The sequence below is a fragment of the Malaclemys terrapin genome, chromosome 3 (assembly GCF_027887155.1).
Source record: "Malaclemys terrapin pileata isolate rMalTer1 chromosome 3, rMalTer1.hap1, whole genome shotgun sequence".
NCBI lineage: Eukaryota > Metazoa > Chordata > Testudines > Emydidae > Malaclemys > Malaclemys terrapin.
In genome coordinates, this window is record NC_071507.1 from 201,676,895 (window position 1) to 201,701,850 (window position 24,956).

The 24,956-nt window shown below is 43.9% G+C and overlaps 1 protein-coding gene across 1 annotated transcript in view; it reads left to right on the plus strand.

Moving 5' to 3' along the window:
* The window catches only part of FBXO16 (F-box protein 16), a 47,292-nt gene that overhangs the window by 1,752 nt on the left and 20,584 nt on the right, over nt 1–24,956 (plus strand). Inside the window, exons 2-6 of the mRNA XM_054021508.1 lie at nt 6,761–6,904; nt 9,142–9,177; nt 16,083–16,289; nt 17,548–17,712; nt 18,502–18,734. Of these exons, the coding sequence (XP_053877483.1) occupies nt 6,809–6,904; nt 9,142–9,177; nt 16,083–16,289; nt 17,548–17,712; nt 18,502–18,734 (737 nt within the window). The 5' untranslated portion in view covers nt 6,761–6,808. The remainder of the gene's footprint in view (nt 1–6,760; nt 6,905–9,141; nt 9,178–16,082; nt 16,290–17,547; nt 17,713–18,501; nt 18,735–24,956) is intronic.

Sequence of the window (24,956 nt, forward strand, 5' to 3'; positions counted from 1 at the left end):
TCAACTGCTTTCTAGGTTTCTCTCTCTGTTTCAAATGATTTTTCCCCAGATCAATCCTCTTGCAGTGTCTCATGTTGAATCTCATCTACTTAGTTAGTCTATAAGGTGCCACAGGACTCTTTGTTGCTTTTCTCGTATACTTTGTTCTTTTTGGTCTATATACGCTAATCTCTGTGGCTCACCTTTCTATTACTATGGTTTGCAACACTTGAAATCCACAGAGGACAGTATATGTGAATTAGCTACTGTTGACTCCCAGGATGATCATTTACAAGGAGTCCTCTCTTCTTTTCTAAGCCTTAGAGTTTGGTTAGTTCATTCCAGGTAAAAGTCACACTTATACCATCATGTGGATTATGGTCGTTAGATTATTTCTGTGTAACGTGTGTTTTTAAACCTCTGGGTACATGAGTCTCTGATGAGCCAGGAAGGCTTAATAAAACAGTGCCTCTGCAAGACTTACTCTGACTATGATTGGCAGAAGGCGAAGGCCCGGGAATGGTATTCCAGAGGGTTAAGCCTAGATTAACATAGCTAAAGGAAATGAGTTTAATGCCTTAGTTAATATGATCTGATCATACATAGCATTAATCTTTCTTAAATGCAATCAAATTATTTTTTAAAACAAAGGGTTTGACCCAGCTCCTATTGAAATAAAAGAGAGTCTTTGTTATCTTTAATGGGAATTGGATCAGGGGGAATGAAAGTGCAGTGCTTGTAATGCTAGGAGGTGATTGTGGTTGGTGCAGATGATGCACTATGGAGGTTTAAGATAATTATCTGTTGCTTTGCAGGGCTCTGTTTGCTTTCAATTAATACTACCATCTCCCTGTGTGATGAGGCATTCCCAACTGAGGTTTACACAGGTACTTAAGGGAGGGATCATAAAAGCAGCTGTTTAAGGAACCAAAAAGGGTGCTTAGGGAGTTGGCTGATGTGATTGCAGAGCCATTGGCCATCATCTCTGAAAATTCATGGCGATCGGGGGAGGTCCCGGATGATTGGAAAAAGGCAAATATAGTGCCCATATTTTAAAAAGGGAAGAAAGAGAACCTGGGGAACTACAGATTGGTCAGCCTCACTTCAGTCCCCAGCAAAATCATGGAGCAGGTCCTCAAGGAATCCATGTTGAAGCACTTGGAGAACAGGAGGTGATCAGGAACAGTCAGCATGGATTCACCAAGGGCAAGTCATGCATGACCAACCTGATTGCCTTCTATGATGAGATAACTGGCTCTGTGGATATGGGGAAAGCAGTGGATGTAATATAACTTGACTTTAGCAAAGCTTTTAATACGGTTTCCCACAGTATGCTTGCTGGCAAGTTAAAGAAGTATGGATTGGATGAATGGACTATAAGGTAGATAGAAAGCTGGCTAGATTGTCAGGCTGAACAGGTAGTGAGCTCGATGTCTAGTTGGCAGCCAGTATCAAGCGGAGTGCCCCAGGGTTGGTCCTGGGGTCGGTTTTGTTTAACATCTTTATTAATTATCTGGATGAAGGGATGAATTGCACCCTCAGCAAGTTCGCAGATGACACTAAACTGGGGGGAGAAGTAGATATGCTGGAGGGTAGGGATAGGGTCCAGAGTGACCCAGACAAATTGGAGGATTGAGCCAAAAGAAATCTGATGAGGTTCAACAAGGACAAGTGCAGAGTCCTGCACTTAGGAAGGAAGAATCCCATGCACCACCACAGGATGAGGACCAACTGGCTAAGCGGCAGTTCTACAGAAAAGGACCTGGGAATTACAGTGGATGAGAAGCTGGATATGAATCAGCAGTGTGCCCTTGTTGCCAAGAAGGCCAACGGTATATTGAGCTGTATTAGTAGGAGCATTGCCAGCAGATCGAGGGAAGTGATTATTTCCCTCTATTCGGCACTGGTGAAGCCACACCTGGAGTATTATGTCCAGTTTTGGTCCCCCAACTACAGAAGGGATGTGGACAGATTGGAAAGAGTCTAGCGGAAGGCAACAAAAATGATTAGGGGGCTGGGTCACATGACTTATGAGGAGAGGCTGAGGGAACTGGGGTTATTTTGTCTACAGAAGAGAAGAGTGGGGGAAGATTTGATAGCAGCTTTCAACTACCTGAAGGGGGGTTCCAACGAGGATGGAGCTCGGCTGTTCTCAGTGGTGGCAGATGACAGAACAAGAAGCAATGGTCTCAAGTTGCAGTGGAGGAGGTCTAGGTTGGATATTAGGAAACACTATTTCACTAGGAGGGTGCTGAAGCACTGGAATGGGTTATCTAGGGAGGTGGTGGAATCTCCATCTTTAGAGGTTTTTAAGGCCCGGCTTGACAAAGCCCTGGCTCGGATGATTTAGTTGGGGTTGGTCCTGCTTTGAGCAGGGGGTTGGACTAGATGACCTCCTGAGGTCTCTTCCAACCCTAATATTCTATGATTCTATGAAAGAAGAGCCTGTGTAGGAAGAAGGCTGTCATCTGTGAAACCAAGGTTGGGATTATTTTTGTTTTTGTTTTGATGCCTTGATACTAACTTCTCTCTCAGAACAGGAACATGACTGCCTCACCCTGTTTTTTTGTTTGTTTTTGTTTTGTACTGAACTGCTTCACCAGCCTGCAGTGTTATTGTAAGCACTGTCCTTCCCATGCACTGGATGAGGCCAGGTTGCTGTAGAAAAAATATTATGTTATCATGTAGGTTAAAACTATATCAGTGCAATGCACAAGGAAGCCAAATTAAGGTTACACAGACCACCTTAATTCTGGCATTTTTTAACTCTGGAGTGCTTGACTTTGCAACCTGTCATCTAATTACAATAACTGCTTTAAGAAACTCCCCACTAAAAAGAAACCAGGAACTAGGAGTAGGGTGACCAGACAGCAAGTGTGAAAAATCGGGACAGGCGGTGGCGGATAATAGGCGCCTCTATAAGACAAAGCCCCAAATATCAGGACTGTCCCAATAAAATCGGGAAATCTGGTCACCCTAACTAGGAGTCCTGTCAGAGTCTCCTGATCTAGCTATTAAACCATATTACAGCAAAAGATAGCGAGGACAGGAAGTGTGTATGTTTTACCGGTTCTCTTCACTCCTCTGCTTCCATCATATTTGTAAAGAAATAGAAAAATACAAGGAAAGGGTGATCTGCTGGGGCTGATCCTGCAGCATTTTCAGAAGCAAAGAAGGGAATCTTGACTGGATAGACTGCAGGATTGGATTTTCCGTAAGGTTTTTCTTGTGAGCATCAGAGTGTGTTTGTATTGGCAAAGTGTTATACAAAGGTGTTTGCTGAAGGTTTTGTAGTACTTGGAGGTATGGCAAGATAGCAATATATACTGTATCAGAGTTAGCTTTTCTTTTGTTCCAGAAGTCCTAAATCATCCTGCCATCATGAAAGCTTTAAAATAAACATACTGACGTATTTACAGAACAGGCACCCAATAACCATATTAAGGATTTCAGACATTTTTAATGTCACTTCATTTAAAAGAAATTATTCAGTTTTCAGAATATTAGAATCTAAGACTACAATCCTGCCACTGGCTCCATGGGGATGGGCTCTTATGCAGACCCATTAAAGCCTGTTACAGGATTTAGGCTAAAGAGAGAGCCTTTCACATATTTGGACAAATATTTGTATAAAAACACTACCATTTAGACCAGTAGAGATGGCATTTATTTGGTGCCACAAAAGAGAGAATTAATAAAAAAACATAGTGCAGTGACACATTTGACCTCAGGTCTCCAATTGTAAAAAAAAACCCCAATGCCATAAGCTACAGAATCAATACAAACATCCAAAAACAAATCCACTAAAATGCAGGAAGATAGGAGTTTTCATTCAATTCTTAACCGTTTTGCATCTCATTCTGCTAGTTTAAATGTAAAGGAAGCAAATGGACCCTTGGAGGACTGGGTATTGTATGCTCATCAAAATCAAGAAAGAGCCATTTTATGTTTCTTAAAATGATGTATAACCTAGTAGGGAAAATAGTGCAAAAGTATCTCCAATGTTATTACATTTGTCTTTAAGAAGGTTAAATCTTTGCAGCTTGTTTTCTCTGTAGTGTCAGGAGCTTGGGGAAAAGAACTTATTTGCTTCCTGATTTGTTGCAAAACCTCTTTTGGTCATTCACTGATCAAAAAACAAGGGAAAGCATTCAACATAATTCCTGACTGGAAAGACCCATTTGATTTATTTGTTGGTAGTAGCAGTAGTAGTAGTAGCAGTATGACAGTATCGTACAGAGACCTAGTCAGGCTTGAGGGTCCCATTGTGCTGGCTGCTGTAGATATACAAAATAAAGAACAGCCTCTACCCCTGAAGTTTTGAAGTCTAAGGCCCTGATCCAGCAGTATTCTTAAGCACATGCCTAATGTTAAGCACTTAAATAGTCCCATTAAAGTAAATGAGACCATTCACATGCTTAAAATTAGCTATGTGCTTAAGAATCTTGCTGAGTTGGGTGGGGCATAATAGGCTTACTACAGTTGCAGTTGAAGGACTAGCCCAGACTGTTGTCAGCAAAGGTTCACATTTACATGTGTAAGGTTTCCTCCAAAAAAGCAGGTAAAGATACAGAAGGATTTTCTCCTTCTAAGCCCTCTTTTAAACACAGTATATAGAGATTGGAGGCCCTTGATTTCTTTACCCTTTCCCACAGGTTGAAGGTGCTGGAAATGTCCTCCTGAACAATTGTTTTGAACAACAGTTTTAACTATGTACCACCATCTGTCTTAAATTGATCTTTTTCTTTTAGTAGATTGAAATGATTTTTTTCTCATAAGCTCCATGGAATCATCCTTAAAGATTAGATTCTCATAGCCTTCACTCAGACGTTCAAGGAAATAAGAGGGGATTAAGGCCATCCTGACTCCGTCATTTGCCCGTGCTCAGATTGTGACTCTCTGAGATACAGTTCTTCCTCTCATCTATTTGTTAGTCTCTAAGTTGCCACACGTACTCCTGTTCTTTTTGCGGATACAGACTAACACGGCTGCTACTCTGAAATCTGTTCCCCAGGAACAGAATCCTAGTTTACAATCTAGCCCTAACTGAATTAAGGCCAGATCTAGAACCCAGGTAAGTTAATGGAAAGACTCACATCGACTTCAGTGACTTTGGATCAGGCCATTAGTGCATATAGATATTAACGTAATGAGCACAATATAAAAACCTAGCTAGATCTCTGGGTTTGTAGTGTTATATTGCATATACCCGTGGGCCTGAAACAAGCAAATAAACCAAAAAACCTTCAACCAATAACCCAAGCAGAAAACCCAGAGACTCCATAAAATCCACTAGGGACTTTGCTGTTGCTTTTGATTTTTACGTGGCTTGTTTACACTAAAGCGTTAGGTCGACATAAGGCAGCTTATGTCGACCTAATTATGTCAGTGTCTACGCTACAGCCTTGCTCAAACCAATGTAAGTGCCCTACTACACTGACATGTAACTCCACCTCCACGAGAGGCATAGGGCTTATGTTAGTGTAGTTACAGCGACGCAGTGTCATTGTGAGTTACTTACATTGGCTGTTGGCTGCCTTGTCAGTTTCACAGCTCCATGCTAGAACCTGAAATTGACAGGAAAGTTGGATGGGTGGGTGGGGGGCTTCAGCTAGAGCTGGGCTGGGCCCACGGAGCTCCGTGCCAGGCTGGCAGGGCCGGCTCCAGGCACCAGCTTCTCAAGCAGGTGCTTGGGGCGGTCGCTCCGGAGAGGGGCGGCAAGTCCAGGTATTCGGCGGCAATTCGGCGGACAGTCCCTCACTCCGCCTGGGAGTGAAGGACCTCCCGCCGAATTGCCGCCGCAGATCGCGATCGCGGCTTCTTTTAGATTGCGATCCCGGCTTTTTGTTTGTTTGTTTGTTTGTTTTGGCTGCTTGGGGCGGCCAAAACCCTGGAGCCGGCCCTGCAGGCTGGGCCGCCCCCTGGGGTCCTGGCTTCCTCCCTCCCAGCACGGCTTCTGCCTGGGGGCTCCCTGCTCCCCATGGTGAGCCTGGCAGTCGCCGGGGCTCCCGGCTCCCTGCCGGGAGCACAGCAGCCACCTAGCAGGAAGTGGGTATCTGAGAGCTGGAGGGGATGCTCCCAAACTACCAGTGAGGACCTGGGAGCCCGTCTGGGAGCGGGAAGTCTCAGGGAAGCTCCTGGACAGGGAGCAGGGAGCCCCAGGGGAGTTCAGCTCCAGGGGGGAGCTATGCACAGAGCTGAGAGTCCAGGCTCTCAGCCCCTCCTCCACAGCCCCTCTTAAATTGGTGGAGTGGCTCCTGGTGAGGACACACACCACCGACGGAAGAAGGTTCTGAGTGGACATGAACTACCGCAGTAATTACTGTGGTGGCTGTAAGTTGACCTAACATAGGTCGACTTAAGTTTTTAGTGTAGACATGCCCTAAGATAGATAAGCTTGATGCTGTGCGTATTGATGGATTCTGAATGGCCTGTAGAATTTCCACAGGGAAAATTTGAGCATCCAAGTGTTGTGATGCTTCTTCATTCAGCTTTGCCAACTGGATTTTATTGAAAAAGGTCTTGATATTCTTTTGTGTATATCTGTAAATCTTATCATAAAAGCTTCTAAAACCATAGAATTGTCCTTTTCTATAAGAAATGTTAACTTTACTTTGCAGGATTCAAGTTTATGAGGAAGAGTTTTACTTGACTCATTGCTATGCCATGGCACTTCTACATTCCTTCTTGATTAAATTCATGGTTTTCACTAACATGTGCTTTAGCATCTGCAATGGGGCATCACAGAAATAATGCTGGTCTTTTATTCTAATTGTTGTAGCCTCGTCTGCAGAAGGATATCAGGGTGGCCTGCAGTCTTGCCTTCCTGATGGCATTTGCACCTCCCAAAAACATGGATGGCCCCAAACTGCAAACCAAGATGAGCACCTGGACACCTCTGAACCATCAGCTTATGAATGACAAGGTAAGTCCCATACAGCTGAGTCAGATATAAGCCAAATCCTGCTTCCCTTACTCATGTGAGGAGACTTTAATGCAAGTCAGTCAAGAATGATATAGTCCCATAGTTAGAATCCATCCTATTATTTAAAGGTAGATTTTTCTACTGCGGATGAGCCAAATCTTCAAGTCCTTTATCTCATGGAAGTCACTGGGAGTTTTGCCTGAGTAAGGAATCAGTAATAATTGTTTAAAGAGGATTTAGCTCAGTAATAATAATTTATGCTGTATTGTGCATAAACTGTCAAAATAGAATTCCCTGTGTCTTTTCTTCTATTTTCTTGCCACTTGGGTTACTTTAAAACTACAAATGTCTTTGAATTGTTTAAGGTGCTGGACTGATATCCTTAGGGGCTGAAGTCTTCAGTTGAGCCACAGAACAAGTACAGGACAGACAGGGCAGTGCAGGCTTCACCAAATGGTCAATGTGCTTCATCTTGGACCAGAGAGGTTCGTGGTGCGTGGCCACTCTGCTGAGATTCCCACCAAGGGTGCCAGATATGTTAGAAGTCTTAAGGAGGTGCCCAGTTTACGAGTAAAAATAATTTTTTCACTAATTTTAAACCCTACCAGCTATAGCTGGGACAAGTGCAGCTGGGCCTTCACACACATCATCACCAGTAATATTCTTTCATCAGAATTTAGTTAAGAATTCCCTTGATAACGTTCCAGAATATAATCTGCTTTCCCATACCTCTGCTGGTTCTGCAGGGCTGACAGCAGGAAAAATAGAAAAAATATATTTATAACCACTAAAACTAAGAGATACTACTCTCCGTACACACAGGGAGCAGATCTGTCAAAAGAGAAAGTGCCATTTTTATGTAGTCATTTTTCTGATCTTCTGCACTTTTAAAAGGGATCAGAGTGAGAAGAGAAAGGAACTTTGAGTCCTGAGGGGCAGAGTAGAAGTCCTAATGATAGAATCATAGAAATGTGGGGCTGGAAGGAACCTCGAGAGGTAAAGTAGAAAGAGATTGGAGAAGAGAAAATAGATGCTTAGGATGGTGACTTGTAGTAAAGAAGGCAGTGAGGGACAGGAGTCGGAGAAGATCAGAGTAAAGATAAAGCAGAGTCTTGCAAAGCCTTGAAAGAGAGGACAAGAAGCTCAAACCTGATGTGGAAGAGGAGGAGAAGCCAGGGGACAATTATACTGATTTCTGGTAATTTGTTTCCAGATGCCTGGAGTAAGCAGGGCTTCTTGGCAGAATTGGCTCAGCTGTATTCCTAAGAGTACTGAAAGCAAACACGGTATCTTTCTTTGATCAGAGGCCATTAACATTGCTTTCAGCTATGAAATAACTCCCCTGTTTCACTTAAATTTTCCAAACCAAAACTTAGATCTTTGACTATATATCATTTTCTTGTGGCAAATGTTTTCAAAGTTGAGCCAATAAAAGGCTTACTAGAGGGCCTCTTATATTGCCAAGTGCCTCGTGCAAATAAAACAAAACAAATAATAACTGGAAACATGCAAAGAAAATAAATGTCATTTTTCCACCCCTGCTGAGAGAGTCAGAGTTAGGGTTGACAGTTGGACTGTACCAAATGTCAGCACTGATATTGTCTTTCTCTGCAGGAGTCTTTCTTGCTGGCTGCCAAAACAACATGTTTGGAGTTTGCAATGATGAATAATATTTTCCTAGTTATGGTTAGTAACTGTTTCAATGTGCACTTGTGAGTTGAGTGAATGAGCGTCTCCCCTTTGATCCTTATGACAGAATAGCTACTGTATTCTATGCTTTCCAGTGCACTCTCCTGAGTGATGAAGGCAAGAGTCTGATGCTTTCAGTCTGTGTCCTAGTGGATAAGTGCCCACATCACAAAACCACCACTACACTTGGCACTAATTGTGCCTCTGAGTGGTAGTCTCTTCAGACAGGAGCTTCTCGGGAGCGCTGTATTCACTAAAAAAAACAAGCCCTCATATGAATAAAGGGTATAACTGTCAAATGAACCCTTTAAGGCCCTGATCAGTGTGAATGGAATAGGTGGACCCATGTGGATCCTATTGACTTCTGTGGACTCCATATCGGTGTAAGAATTTCCCTGCAAGGACCAGATGGCGGCACCAAGGACTCATGTTTTACAGGATATGTAGATTCTTTTTCAAGCTGGGTTTTTTTCCCTGAGACATACTGAATCACCTCTATGTGTTTTATTTTATTTGTTTCTGTGTTGTTGTGTTTTTTTTTTAAACAGGTATTTGAAGAAAGAAGAGCCTTGCTTGGAAAATGGGTGAGGTTTTCTCTTTAAATGTATGTGTTGGTTTCAGAACTAAGGAAGAGATGACTGGGATGTGAATTTTAAACACATTTCACTTTTCAAACAATGAGACTAATTTTCAGGGTATAAGTGACAGAAATGGACAGAGTGTACTGTTGAACCTCAGGTGAAACATAAAGTGGCTAATTCATTCCTGGCATAACTTCGGAGGGATCATGAATTTGAGAAATCTGGCCCGGTATTTAGAATGATTTATAATGGGATGGAAAGCCCAAAGAAAAGTTTATGAAGAAGTCTTCAGCAAAGATGTTTGATGTTTAAGGCTGCGAGTTTCATGGAAGTCATGGATTCTGTGACTTTCTATGACCTCCATGACTTCTGCAGCGGCCAGTACGCCTGGCTCAGGGGCAGCTCAGGCAGTCCCTGTGCCAGTCGCACCAGCTTCTGCTGGGGCAATCTCGGGCCACCGTGCCCTTATCCCCCACCAGCAGCAGAGTTTGGGTGTGGGAAGCGGCAGGGGGTTGGGACACGGGATAGGGTGAGGCGGGCTCTGGATGGCGCTTACCTGCGGGGGCTCCCCGGAAGCGGCAACATCCCCCTTGCTCAGCTCGTAGGCGGAGGCGTGGCCAGGTGGCTTTGCGTGCTGCCTCCGCCTGCAGGCACCGCCTCCACAGCTCCCATTGGCCATGGTTCCCGTGTTTATTTTTGTTTTTGTTTACTGCCTGTGACCTGTCCATGACTTTTACTAAAAGTATCTGTGATTAAAACGTAGCCTTACTGATGTTTAGATAGTGCTATAAAAGGCCTGGAAGGCTTTCTAACACTGGAAATAGATATATAATAAGTGTGATTTATCCATGATAGTTATATGGCCATGTTACCTGAGTACCTCTCAGTCTTTTAGTGTTATCTTCACAAGATGCTGGTGAGGCAGGGTAGTGCTATGATCCCCATTTTATAGATGTGGAACTGAGGCACAGAGAGACTAAATGAGTTTCCCAAGGTCACACAGAGTCTGTAGCAGAGAAGGTAACTGAACCCGACTCTCCCCAAGTCCCACACTAGCACTCTAACCATTGGAGAACCCTTCCTGTCCTGTAAGGGAAAATCAAATGAATGGAACAGTTCTGGAAGAGCACCTGTAACGTTCATCCTGTGCCAGATGAACAGAAATAAACACACAAGAAAGAAGCATTCAGTGAGAATGAATTCAGCTATGTATATTTGTCATCTTCAATGACCATAACTGCATGGTTGAGCTGCATTCAACACTTTTTCAAAATGTAGCCAGAATAATAGGTGTCGGGTATGTGGCCCCCTAGATATACAAGTCAAATAGAAGTATAAAAATGATGATGCTTATCTCCACTGTGTTGTGATCTCCAATTCTAGCGTAATAGCACTGTTTGAGTAGTGTAGCTATATAAGTCTAAAAGGTCACAGGTGTTAAAAACTTTTGTGAATAAACTGGTCTGTTAAGGACAAATATTTTGTATTTAAGTTCATTGTGACTGTTCACAATTACAGGAAACGTGCCTTGTGTAGCTATTTGGCACATGTATGTTTAGATAATAAAGAATGTACTCCAGTTTCAGGAAATAAAATATTAAGTTCTGATTGTACAAAAATACTTGTTTGCACCAGAGCTCAACAACTGCCAAACACAAAAATTGAATTTTGAAAATTGCAGTTTCTGTTTTAAAATGTTCCCAGAAAATCTGAAAGGAAAAATACAAACGGTTTAGCATGTATGTTACTAGCCACGGGCTGTAAAAGTTGAAAAACTAAAGCCCCCTTCTCCCAAAATGCAATGCAATCTTCTGAAAGGTTAAAAATCTGACACTGCAAATGGTACGTTAGTAACTTTGCTTATGTGCTTAGTTCCTTTGGTCTTGATTCTGCACTGCCTTGCACCTTTCAACAATATTTACACCTGTGAAAAGTGAGTGTAAAACACAAAAACGTAGGCCACCCCTTGCTCTGCTCATGGCATAAGGACATGTGAGCGGCATGGCTGGAGCACTTTGGGTTTGGGAGGAGACATGGCCAGAATGCACTGGGCTCTGATTATTCCATGCTGCTGGACAGCTCCATGGGAAGTATGGATAGCATAGCAATCGTCCCCAGCCACCTCCAGAATTCAAAAAGCCACTTTTGTCCCCCTCTCAAGGTAGGCTTACACTGCAATTAAAAGCAAATATCCCCAATGGCCGGTGATGGGAGAGTAGATGGGGAGGGTTCTGAATGACCAAAAAAGGATTCTCTGTAGTGTCAGGCTGTGGGTCTTGCCCACATGCTTCGGGTCTAACTGATTGCCATATTTGGGGTTGGGAAGGAATTTTCCCCCAGGTCAGATTGGCAGAGACCCCGGGTTTTATCTGCAGCATGAGGCACAGGTCACTTGCAGGTTCAAACTAGTGTAAATGGTATATTCTGTGTAACTTGAAGTCTTTAAATCATGATTTGAGGACTTCAGTAACTCAGCCAGAGGTTAGGGGTCTATTACAGGAGTGGGCGGGTGAGGTTCTGTGGCCTGCAATGTGCAGTTTAGACTAGATGATCATGATGGTCCCTTCTGGCCTTACAGTCTATGGGTACATCTATACTTACCTCCAGGTCCGGCGGTAAGCAATCGATCTTCTGGGTTTGATTTATCGCGTCTTGTCTAGACGCGATAAATCGATCCCGGAAGTGCTCGCCGTCGACGCCGGTACTCCTGCTCCGTGAGAGGAGTATGCGGAGTCGACGGGGGAGCCTGCCTGCCGCGTCTGGACCTGCGGTAAGTTCGAACTAAGGTACTTCGACTTCAGCTACGTTATTCACGTAGCTGAAGTTGCGTATCTTAGTTCGAAGTGGGGGGTCAGTGTGGACCAGGCCAAAGAGTCTTTACAGTGAGGTTGAGTGGGGGTGATTGGCACAGGAGATGAGAGAGTTTGTCTCTGCTAGAATGTGACACAGTGGCTGCAGAATCCAGTCCTAGGTTTGAGTGCCTGAATGCATGTGATTCTAACTCAGTGATACTCAGACTTCAGCGGTTCAGGAACGAAATTAGCAATCAGCATTACCCAAAAAAGCCGCAGTAGTGTGAATTTATTGTTTCATTTACACACACAAAAACACACACACATACACACTCGCTCATAGATATATAATTATTCTCATCATAGGTGCCGACTCTGTGGGTGCTCCGTGGCTGGAGCACCCACGGGAAAAAAGAGCATCCACGGGGAAAAATTAGTGGGTGCTTTGCACCCACTGGCAGCCAAGCTCCCCTCACTCCCTGCCCCACCTTCTTCTCCTCCTCCTCCCCCTCGTATGAGCATGCCGTGTCTGTGCTCCTCTGCCTACCTCCCAGTGTTTTCTGCCCGGCCACTGCCAAACATCTATATGGCAGTGTTCGCACGCTCCAGGAAGGAGGGGGAGGAGCAGGAACATGGCTTGCTCAGGGGAGGAGATGGGGAAGAGGCAGGGCCGGGGCAGGTATTTGGGGAAGGAGTTGGAATATTGGCAGGGAAGGGGCAGAGTTCAGGCGGGGATTTTGGGGAAGGGGTGGGGCTGGGGGCAGATGGGGAGTTAAGAACCCATGGGAAAGAGGTGAAGTCAGTGCCTATGATTCTCACAGCAAAATGACTGACCAAGTATTCTACAACTGGTTAATAACATAGTAAAAACATCCTGATTGGTTACTGACTTAGATTGATTAATAATTAAATCACACAATGTTTTACTATCATGTGCTGCAAAGAGCCGCAGGAGGTGCATTAAAGAAAAACTGAGGCTCGGGAACCACAAGTGGATGTATCACTGGGTACGTCTTCACTTACCGGAGGGTCCGGCGGCAGGCAATCGATGTTCTGGGATCGATCCCGGAAGTGCTCGCCGTCGATGCCGGTACTCCAGCTCGGCGAGAGGAGTACGCGGCATCGACGGGGGAGCCTCCCTGCCGCGTCTGGACCCGCGGTAAGTTCGGACTAAGGTACTTCGAATTCAGCTACGTTATTAACGTAGCTGAATTTGCGTACCTTAGTCCGAAGTGGGGGCTTAGTGGGGACCAGGCCACTGTTCTAACTCCTGTGAGCTAGTATGTCATGTGCATGTGATCATGTCTGCCTCTAATGGTTAGCCTGAGGAACTGTAACAGCTTGCTACTTGAAAGGAGCTCTCCTTCAGCTCAAGTGGTAGAGAGAGAGAGACCCTTCTGTTTCAGTCCTGAAGGTCCTCCTTGGTGCTGTCGCTATTGACGTGCTGTGGTATTGTATATGTGCAGAATTACAGACAGAGAGCCGTATGTTCACTAGTGCAACATCCAAAATAATTTTATATCACATAGTCCTAGTGGAGTCCTTGTTCTCATGTGCTTGGAAGAAGACACAAGAAAGGGGAAAATATTTAGCATTAGAGCAATAGAGAAGGTGCAGCACCTTGCAAAGACTAATCCAGTTAAACTGGTTGGGTTAATGTAATCAAATGCAAGAGGAGGAGCTGTGGCGGAAGGTAAACAAGGGTAAGAGTTGTGTCATTCTTATATGGTTAATACTGAAAAAAGGGACAAATTATGCATGCTTAACTGCTCTGCTGCTGCTGAATATATCACCTTGGAAAAGAAGCGGTGTGCTTCCTGTGCGGCTGACCATATTGCATTAATTTCAGGACAGCGTCCATTTAAAATGCAAGTACAGAAGTCTGCTGGCAAATCCATCAACAAAACAGTTAGGACAACTGGGGATACTGAAGTTATTCTTTATTCCAAAATTATGAGAGAACGTAAAGAGTGAATTAGGAGCAAACTTCCTGATCCATTAAAGAATGAGCTACATTTGTTCCAATCACTTCAAACCAAGCTGCTGGTGTGGAAGACAGTAAACTAGTTAGCACTTTGTCTTTATTATTTATATTGAATAGAAAATTGGGAATTGTCATTGACTGACAGTTTTATCATCTCAGCTAACATGTTTTTATAGGAGCAAATTGTGAGGTGTCTCTTCACTTTTTACTTAGTACTCTGGCAAAATCTCACTAGAGTTAATGTAATATGCAAAGAGGGGGAAATGGGTTGGTTACCTGCTTTGCTTCTTTATGATGAATAAAAAAGCCTTAAAGTTTGGGCACTTTTTCTGCTTGTTTTGTACCTTATTTTGGAGCTGTCAGGAATGCCAGTTCTGTCCTTTTCTGGTTCTGCAGGAGGACTTGTTGGAGATCTTAGAGATGTGTTTGTGAGAAGGAGTAGGCTGATTGAATCTTTAACAAAGGCATCTTTTCTGATTCTCACATAAGTGAATTAAATAAATCTTAAAAACAATCAAACAACAGTTTTAAACAGTCTGAAAATAAATTGTTTTCCTTCTAAATTAATCAGGTTTCATCTGCATGTGTCTCTATTATCATAATCCCACCAGTTCTCCAGGTATCCATAGAATCTTCCAAGAAAAACAGGGTAGAATTTCTAATATAAAAATCCAGCTGAAAAAAAACCCAGTAAGTTAAGTCTTTCTTATCCATCACAAGGGAACAAACCTATTATTTATTTCCTTGAGATCACCTTTAAGTGAGAACTTCAAATTCCCATTGAAGTTAAGTAAAGCAAGTAAAGACCTCAGGGTTTGGCCAATAGAGAATATGTCCTCAGTGCTGGAAAAGTTTAAGAACATAATAGGTCAAGCAGCACCCCAAAGACAACTCAGAAAGCTTCATTCTCAGTGAGCTGATTTGGAGAACAGGTAGGAGTCCAGTGGCACCTTAAAAACTAACAGATTTATTTGGGCATAAGCTTTCGTGGGTAAAAATCCTCACTTCTTCAGACGCATGGAGAACAGGTGTTATTTCTGCTGATAGGGGACAGGATTGAGTAGTAATCAGTTTTAAATCTGGTAAGAAGCATTTCAGCCCTAGAATACCATCTTTAAATACTGCATTTGTAATGATTACAAGCTCCCATGGGATTCCCATTGGTCCCAACTGTTTGTGGAATGGTCTTCTTACATGTTTTCTAACGTTTGGCACTTTTTGCTGTCCTTTTGTATGGGGCAGGGCTGACCTTGAATTTTCTGACCTGAAGTGCAAGGATTGCCTGTGACTGAGTCATTCCCAGCAGGAAGTTCCTGCTATGCTGTCCCTTTCCATCTTTTACCGCTTACAAAAAGAAAAACCTACTTCATGGCTGTCGCTGTACTAACCCTGTCTACACGTCCCTAGCCCAGCTCTGCTTATGGACTGTCTCACTTTACTGCTCTCTGTACCAATGAATTTGTGATAGATTGATTACCTAAATGTGCTTGTCTTCCCACAGGTAAGGCCAGAACTTTTTAACCCTCTCCGTACACATCTGTCACAGGCATGTTGTCTTGGAGGTGCTAAGGAGAGGCAGGCTGGAGGTTAGGGTCCTAGCTGAAGATGTGGGTTCAAGTCCCTGCTCCCTCACAGAATTTCTATGTGACCTTGTTTAGGCCACTGATTTCAGTGGAAGTTAACAGCCTGAATACCTTTGAGGATCTGGGCTTAGTCTCTCTATGTTTCAGTTCCCTTTAGCTAAAATGGGCATAATAGTATTTTTCTACTGCACAGAGGTGTCCTGTGGCTTTAAACACTATATACATGAATGTTTTTACTTCCATGAGTAGTCCAATGGAAGTCAACAGCCAGGACTACTGTTGGGAATAAAGAGCCTTACATACACAAGTATTTCCAGATTTGTGCCCTGGAAAATGGATCTTTAAAGACGTTAAGTCACATGTTGCATGCATTTGCCGTTTCTTTTCATTTAGCCTTTACATTTGTCTGTGATTTCCACATCCTTTGCCCTGGAATGATTCACCAGAAGCGATGGCATATGTACTTGCGTTTACCTTGCCTTGAATATTAATCTTATTTTTAAAAAGCTGTATCTCTGGTGCCACAAAACCTGCGTTTCCCTTTTTCAGTTTGACAAGTGGACAGATGGTCAGAGGCGAAGGATCCTGATAGATTTGTTGGAACGCTGCTCCCTGGCGCAGCAGAAATTCTGTTCTAAGCAGTTGCAGGACCGAGTTCCAGTTGAAGCCCTGGATTTCACCACAAAGCTTCCCAGAGTGTTGTCTTTATACATTTTTTCTTTCCTGGACCCCAGGAGTCTCTGTCGATGTGCACAGGTAAAAAGCAGCACGTATCTGGAACGTAAAAGCTACTTTCAAGTTAGTTGAGACTTGAGAGGACCTGTAAGGAAGCACCTGATTTTTACAATATACTTGTGCCAGTGGTCTTCATAACAGTGCAAGAGACTCTTTATAAGTGCCAATGTAGAGGGAATTATTTGGCCATATAATCTAGTACACAGAATTGTTGCAAGACCATGGAGGAATGGGCTAGATGATCTCTATTTCAATGATTCTAGGATTTAAGACCGTGTAAACATTGTGGCCAAGATTTTCAAAAGTGACTAGTGATTTTTGGGTGCCTCCATTTTCAGGAGCCCAACTCGTGACACCTTAAAGGGCTGATTTTTCCAAAGGTGAAGGCTTGGCACTCTCTGAAAATCAAACCCTTTAAGGCATCTGAAGTTGGGCATCCAAAATAAATAGCTGCTTCTGAAAATCTTGCCCTCTTGTCTTGTCTTGTCTTATCTTGCTTTAAAAATCTTTTGAAATGCAAGTATTGTGCTGTGTGCTGGCTTCGGGGGAGCAGAAATGCTCAAAGTGGAGCTTCTGAATAAGACGCTCAGTGCCAGGAGGAAGAAATGACTTCCCCAGAAAGGAGGGCCTCAGCAGTGTCAGTAGTGGAGGGATAGCTCAGTGACTAATGAGTAAGTAAGTTAATGGTGCATTTAGCCTCAGGCTTGAAGATATGCCATGTGCAAAGTAAATGCCTGGGAAAGTATATAGTAGCACACAGCCCTGGTGAAAAACCTTCAGAACTGGCCAGTCCAACTTGGGGGTCTTGTTTTTTTAAGATAGAAAATACTGAAGGATTTGTTCAGGCTGGAATCTGTTCATGTGGTGGCAACGCAGGGATGTTTCCTTGGGCAAATTGGTTTCTTCCCTCCTGACCTGTAATCTCTGAGGGTCACCCCAGTGCAGAGGGCCAGCTGGTGCAAGGCCTCTGCCCCATGTAAATGCCACTTACACCCCACTAACGGGGCCCATGTGTCTCATGCGCGCCTCAGCATGCATCAGGCACATGGGCCATACCAGTGGGGCTTAAGTGGGATTTAAGAAGTGTCTGGGGCTGGCCTTCTGCATAGGGGTGAATTACACCCCTAGTAAGCAGTCCCTGCCCATTTAAATTAAATGCATTGCTGGGTTCCAAGACCTGTGATCTTCTCTTGCAAGTGGTTGACATGGTGGGGCTCGCAGTCTGCTTGATGTTACATGAGAGTGTAAGCTGAAATCGTTACGCCTTTGGCATTCACAGGTGAGCTGGCACTGGAAGTACTTGACGGAGCTGGATCAGCTCTGGATGCTTAAGTGCCTGCGCTTTGGCTGGTACATCAACTTCTCTCCGACCCCCTTTGAGCAGGGAATCTGGAAGAAACACTACATTGAGATGGTGAAGGAGCTTCATGTGACAAGGCCCAAGGTATCTCTGTCGCTCTGGAAGACATGGAATGGAAGCAGAGAATATCTGAGCATCAGGGTTGCTTCTTTTGGTTTGCCTCTCGCTGGACAGTATCACACTTGTCAAACCAAAAGAGGATTCACTACTTAAAATTACTGCTTGGTGCTCGATATCATTCATTACCATGCAATATGCTGCTTCACTCTCTCATCCTCATGGGGAGTCGAGTCAAGCTCTTACTAGCACGGAGGGAAGATTGGTCCCATTGACTCCCATCCCCAATGCCTCCCCCTATTCCCCCCACCTGCCCTTTGGGGTAATGTTGTGAAGATTCACCCTCCTGCATTTTGGGCCCTGTGCCCCTCCCCCCAATACACTCCTCCCCTTCCCTGCCTTGATTTGGGTCTCCCCACAGCAGAGGGAGAGAGAAGAGATCCCAGCATCATCCCCGCCCCCATCAGCTAAGCTCTGGGGAGGGGGGCAGTGATTTTAATTACATTCCTTCCAAGACTTTATAGGAGACTGGGGTGTGGGAAAAACAAAATGCCTGTACATTGGCCTGCTCTTTGGGTGTGGAGATGGTGACTCACTCTCTCTCTCTCTCTGTCTCCAGATGCCACGTGTCATAAGATACCATTAGACAGCACCCTCGTATTCCTCCCCCAAAGCTGGCAGATCTGTCAGTTGGGAGGCCGTGCATTCCCCGATAGTAATTTCTTTGTTTTGAGATTCATTACTAACTATGCCCAATGGGTGGGAATGTGGCTGGGTACTGAGGTTTATTTCCCCCATCCGTCTCTCTCCCATTAGACCCCTCCAAAAGATGAATTTGTGGTCATCGATGTCCAGCCAATAGCAAGAGACGTCCCAGAGACAAAACTATCCCTTTCCTCAGTTCTCCAATCAGCATCTGTGATAGGAAAGAGGACAGACAAGGAGAAAAAAGAGCTCCCACCATGGCGGTCCTCGGATAAACATCCCACTGACATTGTCCGATTCAACTACCTAGACAACTACGATCCGATCGAGCAAGTGAGGCAGGCGTAAGACGCTCCCGTCCTTCCTTTCTACATTTTCTGTGGCATGGTAAAGGTAGCTGGCCCTAGTAGGAAGAAGGAGGCTATTGGTGTCTGCTCAGGGGCATTTCTGAATAATGCAGCAAGGTTTAAGGGATTGTGCAGCTCTCACTAACAGAGAAAAATAAACATACCGCTGGGAAGCTACTAAACACATTATCGATGTGGGACCATGATGGCTCAAAAGAGATTTACATGCATATACACCGCTACCTCGATATAACGCGACCCGATATAACACGAATTTGGATATAACGCGGTAAAGCAGTGCTCCGGGGGGGCGGGGGGGGGGCGGGGCTGCGCACTCCAGTGGATCAAAGCAAGTTCAATATAACGCGGTTTCACCTATAACGTGGTAAGATTTTTTTGGCTCCCGAGGACAGCGTTCTATCGAGGTAGAGGTGTATCTAAAAAAAAACGACTAGCAGCTGCAGTTACACTGTCTAGGATAGACTTACAGGAGCAATGAGTCCTCGTGCTTCAGGGCGTTATCTGGTCACCTCCTGGGGTCAGAAAGACACTTTCCCCCATGGTATAATAACTCACAGCAAAGCGCATTAGGGCAGCTTCATGGTTTCTTCTGACACATCTAGCAGTGGCTATTATTGGAGAAAGAATAATGGCTCAGCTGGACCACTGGACTGTCCTTGTGCAGCAGTTCCTGGGAAAAGAGGCTCAAGAGTGTCTTGAATCCCACCCCCAGCTATGCATCTGGGGAGAAATTCCTCCTTCTGCAGTGGGCCAACAAAAGTCCGGTAAACCAGGTAAGTCCCAATTAAACCCTCAAAGTTCATTGACCTTGTGTTGGCCCTCTGCAGTGGTGAATTTCACCCTAGGTGCATAGCCACTGTGAGTTTCAGTCCTACCTAGTACCCGTATGGGCTAATGCTAATGTACTTGCCTTGGTTCTTTTTGAAAATAGTTATGCTGGATGGACCCATCCTGGACATTTCAGAAATTCCCCATCTCCTAGAGAAATCCTATTATGGATCATTATCCTTAATCTGCATCACCTCGTCCTAGGGTTTAACATTGCTTCAAAGAGCTTTCTGCATTCAATTTCACCTTCTTTCTTTAGCACCTTTCAAAAGCCCAGTCCCATCCTTCTTGGTAGAATTGACTGAAGACTTTATTAACCTCCTTTAACCGAGATACTTGTCCTTACAGATGGGTATTATTATTTTTTATTTGTAGTAGTAAATATTTATACTCTGGTAGGATTTACACTAGTCAGTCTGGATCAGGACCATGTTATACTAGGTGCTGTACAAAATCAAGAGACAGTCTTGCTTTGAAGGGTTTACAATCTAAAGACACAGTGAGGCTAAGGGATGTGTCTACAACATTCACACAGATGGAACAGGTTCTGAGTCGCTAATGGTGGAATAAGTATAGGGAGTATTTATTCCTCCTGGGCAGGGTTTGAACCTGTGAACCATTTGTGCTATTTTGTGTGTAATGTTCTACCAAGCCCAGCTGTAATTACCAGGGATTATTTCAAGGAGAGAAATGAATTCCATGAGATTTGCTTGTTTATCAAAGATCTCCCTTTAATATCACTTAAGCTGTAAGTTATTTTTACCACGTGGTCGTCTCCATAATGCCTGTTCTGGTTACGCAGTAGCACAGGTGTGCTGGTTTAGGTATCAATGTGACTTTTCACTTGGGTAACCCATAGTTAGGTATTTCTTTTCCTTGGCTCGATCACTGGCAGAATCCACTGCTGCAGACCCTTCTCTGAGCTATTCACCCTTGAGGCTGTATATCGTGACCACCATCCTTTAGGCTCAGGAAGACTGGCCGAGACTATGTTGTGCTATTCTGTTCCCTGATCAGTCAAGGAAATTATTGTGGAAGCAAACCAGGCACTCCCGCAGGGTCGAAGTTACTTACTATTATTTACTGTTTGTATTAGCATAGCCCTGGGCATGGACCAGGACCCCACTGCACCAGACACTGTACAAACACAGAACAAAAAATCAGTTCCTGCCCCCAAAGCGCTTGCAATGTAAGTACAAGGACAACAGATGGATACAGACTTCGTACCTAGCTTCTTATCACTCAAGGCCAATTGTCCTAGGAAGTGACACACCAGCACCGGGTACTGTCACTGGGTAAAGCCTCTGTTTTTAACCTCCATGTGGTCATGTCAGCAGCATGCAACTGTCATTTGTCAGCAGCGTGGTTTGGTCCTGGAAGGCAGGGTGTAGAGGGCAGGTGCTGTGGGGGAGGTCTAAGTCACATCTGCATGTGAATGAAGCCCTTGCTCTGTCCCCGTGTAACTTCTCTCTGTTTTCGCATATGATTATGGTTAATATTGCTCCATAAGTGTGCATGCTGTCGCATAGTAAGAGAGCAAACTAAGACAGAAGTCTCAAACTCCCAGGCTGTTTTCTGCATTGATCTGGCCTCCTGCCTTTTTAAGAGTTAAGAAAAGAAAATGTTTCTAGTCTTTACAGTTTGAAAAAAAAACTTTCTAACCATGACCCGATTCTGTGCTGTCCTCCTGAATCCACAGACAGGTTGAAACAAAAGTTCTTGAGAGAGGTGGGAACTACTCCCATTCATCGTCATAGGGGGTTTTAATTCAGCAACCTGTTGCCATTTAAATGGTAACATTGTAACCAATTTCACTGCGACTCTTTGTAGCAGAAACATTCAACTAATCCACTCCTTCCCCATCAGTGTCCCGGAGGGCACAGCTATTAATGGTGGAGTCCTGCCGGGCTTCCATTTCTCCACTCGATTCTCAGTCACTGGGCCCAGGTAAGGCAGTGGGAACAAACAAGCTGCTTTCTGGGGGGCCCTTCTTGCTGTCTGCTCAGGAGGGCACAAATCTGTATAAAAACAAATGGACTGATGGGGGTCACTGGTTGGAGTGCAATCATAAAGGGGCTTCATGAAAGAGAGGGGTGATAGAACTTTGAGCACGTTAAATGAGAGGCATTGGGACATGTGGGGTGGGGTGGAAGATGGCACAGAGTCAGGCGGGAATGAAGGAGACAGAGGGAGAAGTGAGGAAGAGTGGGAAGAGAGACAAAAGGATGGCAGGAGTTGAGTTATGGATTGCCTGGAAGGTATTATCAAAACTCCTTGGTGGAGTTATAGCTGTGATTTATACTGATGCTTATCTGTCTGTGTAATCTGTCATCATCATGATATCTCTCAGGTATTCTTTCTATGTCTTGTTTTCTACCTGAACCTTCCAGGTAGTCTTTCACTTAGGTACAAACGAGGGCAGATATTAGTGAGAGTGGTTTTGTCTATTCTAGGGCATTAAGCAATGTTGCAAAGATGAAATGATACATTTTCATAGGAGACTTGGAACCAAAATCTCTCTGACTCCATTCTGACTGGGAAGGAACAGGAGAGTTTCTTTAATCCATTTGCACAGTTCTGCTGGAAGGCATCTGGTGTTGTGCAGCTTGTTGCCAATAAATCAACAGTTTTCTCTCCCATTTTATCATGGATAAAGAATTGTGCTTCCAGTGCAGTGCTGGAATCCTGCCAGGTCTGTGGCCCATGACTCAGGAAGGAGTCCTGCTACTTCTCATGATGGCAGGTCAGCTGAAATGAAGGCTGGCCCCCTCATTCTGGCCTGTGGAAGCCAACACTAACTCAGATCATTTGTGGACACAGGCAGGCTCTAAAAACAATTGCATATTGTGCCGGAGCGTTTAACCAATAAGAAAATAATTACATGAAGTAATTGTTCTGTCAACAGCCTAGGCCCAGCTTCTTACAGAACAGGGATCGCTCTCGTGTGAAGGGAACTCCATTGCACTGGACCTATTCATTGTGACATCACACCCTGTCACTCAGCTCTCTCTACAGCTAGCCCAGCACTCATCCATCATTTGTCATGGCTGTGCAAATTAAACCACCTGTTAGAGACAGGCAGATGGATAAACTCTGAGTAGAAGACTGGGCTGTCACTGTTTCATTTCTTCATAAATCCTTTTATTTTTTAATAATGTATTTTAAATGAATAGGCTCATATGGGTGCTGTCACTCCCCTCTACTGGATGGAATCAGTACTGCCCAACCATGTTTCATAGGCTCAATACTTTTAACAGCTTAGTTAAGCTTCTTCTTTGGCTCAAGTGGTAGGAGCCTGTGCTTTTGGACCAGGAGAACCTGAACAACAGAACGTTGAAAGCTGACCAGATTCTTCACAATGAATAACGTCTTAGATGGATTTTACCTTTTGGCGGTCCGTAAATTGTCTGCAAACAGTTTGATTTTCTTAATTTGTTATTTAAAGTCATGTGCCTAATAAATTCTGTGAATGGTTCTTGGTCTTCAGATTGTCTGTGAGCAGTTCCTTGTGAATGTGCAATATCTGAACAGTGTTAGTTGGTTTTGAAGGATATGCAAGTCACATGATGGATGAGTGCAACTCTTAAAATCAGGTTTCTGGCATGAAGTCATATGATTTTGAATTCAAAATGTTCCTTTTAGGCTTTTGTTTGTTCGTAAGATGAGCTATGATGGTGATGTGTGTGGTATAAGAATCTGGACAGAATAGGAAAGTATAGCCTTAAAATTTGCTGTTTCTGGGGAAAATTCTGTCTGTGAAATTATTCACTAGACTACTTGCAGAGACTGAACATAAAAGAGAATCAATGTAGTCAAAGCAAATTTGCTGAATAATCCACATGAATATTTGCAGAAAATTGTTTGTAGTGTTCATGTGACTCTAGTTGTGTCCTTGCTGTTGGTGTGAAGTTTCAAGTGGTCATGGGGTACAGCATACTGAATGCTCTGAAGCCCTAGGAAACTAGGTTTGGTACAATCATGTAGGGAAATTTTCTGTCAACCAGATTCAATATTCCTTCATCCAGGTTCCAGAGTGTAGGAAATTCCCATCCTGCCAATTGATTATATTAGCTTTTATAACAGCTCCATAAGGACACACCAGAAGAAGATTTCTCTGGTTGTATAAACAATGACTCATAGGAGAATCTGGCAGACTAGGGCCTTGTCTATACTACAAGCTACATTGGCTTAACTAAAGGTGTGTTCTCAAATCAATTTAGTTAAACTGGTGCACACCCCTGGTGAACATTTATTTATACTGATTTAGTTGAAGTTGGTAAGGAGTCGACTCATGCTAACTTGATATAAGCCAGGTTTAAATTGATTTTGAGTGTTCATGCAGGGGTGTGCATCAGTTTAACCTAATCAGTGTGAAAACACACCTTTAGTTAAATCAGTACAGCTTGGAACGTAGACAAGGGCTAGAAGCCAGCTTAGTTTTATGGGGCTGGTTCTCCACTCCCTTGCCAGTATATTTGGCACCCAGATTGCACAGGTGTATGTCACTACATAAGGTGCCTGGGAGTGGAGAGTCAGGCCTGTGTAGTTAAGATGGCCTGTACATTAAATGTGTGCAGTATCAGAGCCCACATTTCAAAAGCATCTTTGTTTTTGCCTTCTGGTAAATGACTGACTCTTCATTTCACACAGAGAGATGCAGGGAGAGAGGTGTGATCTATACATTACAATACAATACAACTTTATTTTGTATCTTTAATGTATCTTTAATGTGGGTGCATAACTGGCTGGATAACCGTACTCAGAGAGTTGTTATTAATGGTTCCCAATCCTGCTGGAAAGGCGTAACGAGTGGGGTACCGCAGGGGTCTGTTTTGGGACCGGCGCTGTTCAATATCTTCATTAACAACTTAGATATTGGCATAGAAAGTACGCTTATTAAGTTTGCGGATGATACCAAACTGGGAGGGATTGCAACTACTTTGGAGGACAGGGTCATAATTCAAAATGATCTGGACAAATTGGAGAAATGGTCTGAGTTAAACAGGATGAAGTTTAACAAAGACAAATGCAAAGTGCTCCACTTAGGAAGGAAAAATCAGTTTCACACATACAGAATGGGAAGAGACTGTCTAGGAAGGAGTACGGCAGAAAGGGATCTAGGGGTTATAGTGGACCACAAGCTAAATATGAGTCAACAGTGTGATGCTGTTGCAAAAAAAGCAAACATGATCCTGGGATGTATTAACAGGTGTGTTGTGAGCAAGACACGAGAAGTCATACTTCCGCTCTACTCTGCTCTGGTTAGGCCTCAGCTGGAGTATTGTGTCCAGTTCTGGGCGCCGCATTTTAAAAAAGATGTGGAGAAATTGGAAAGGGTCCAGAGAAGAGCAACAAGAACGATTAAAGGTC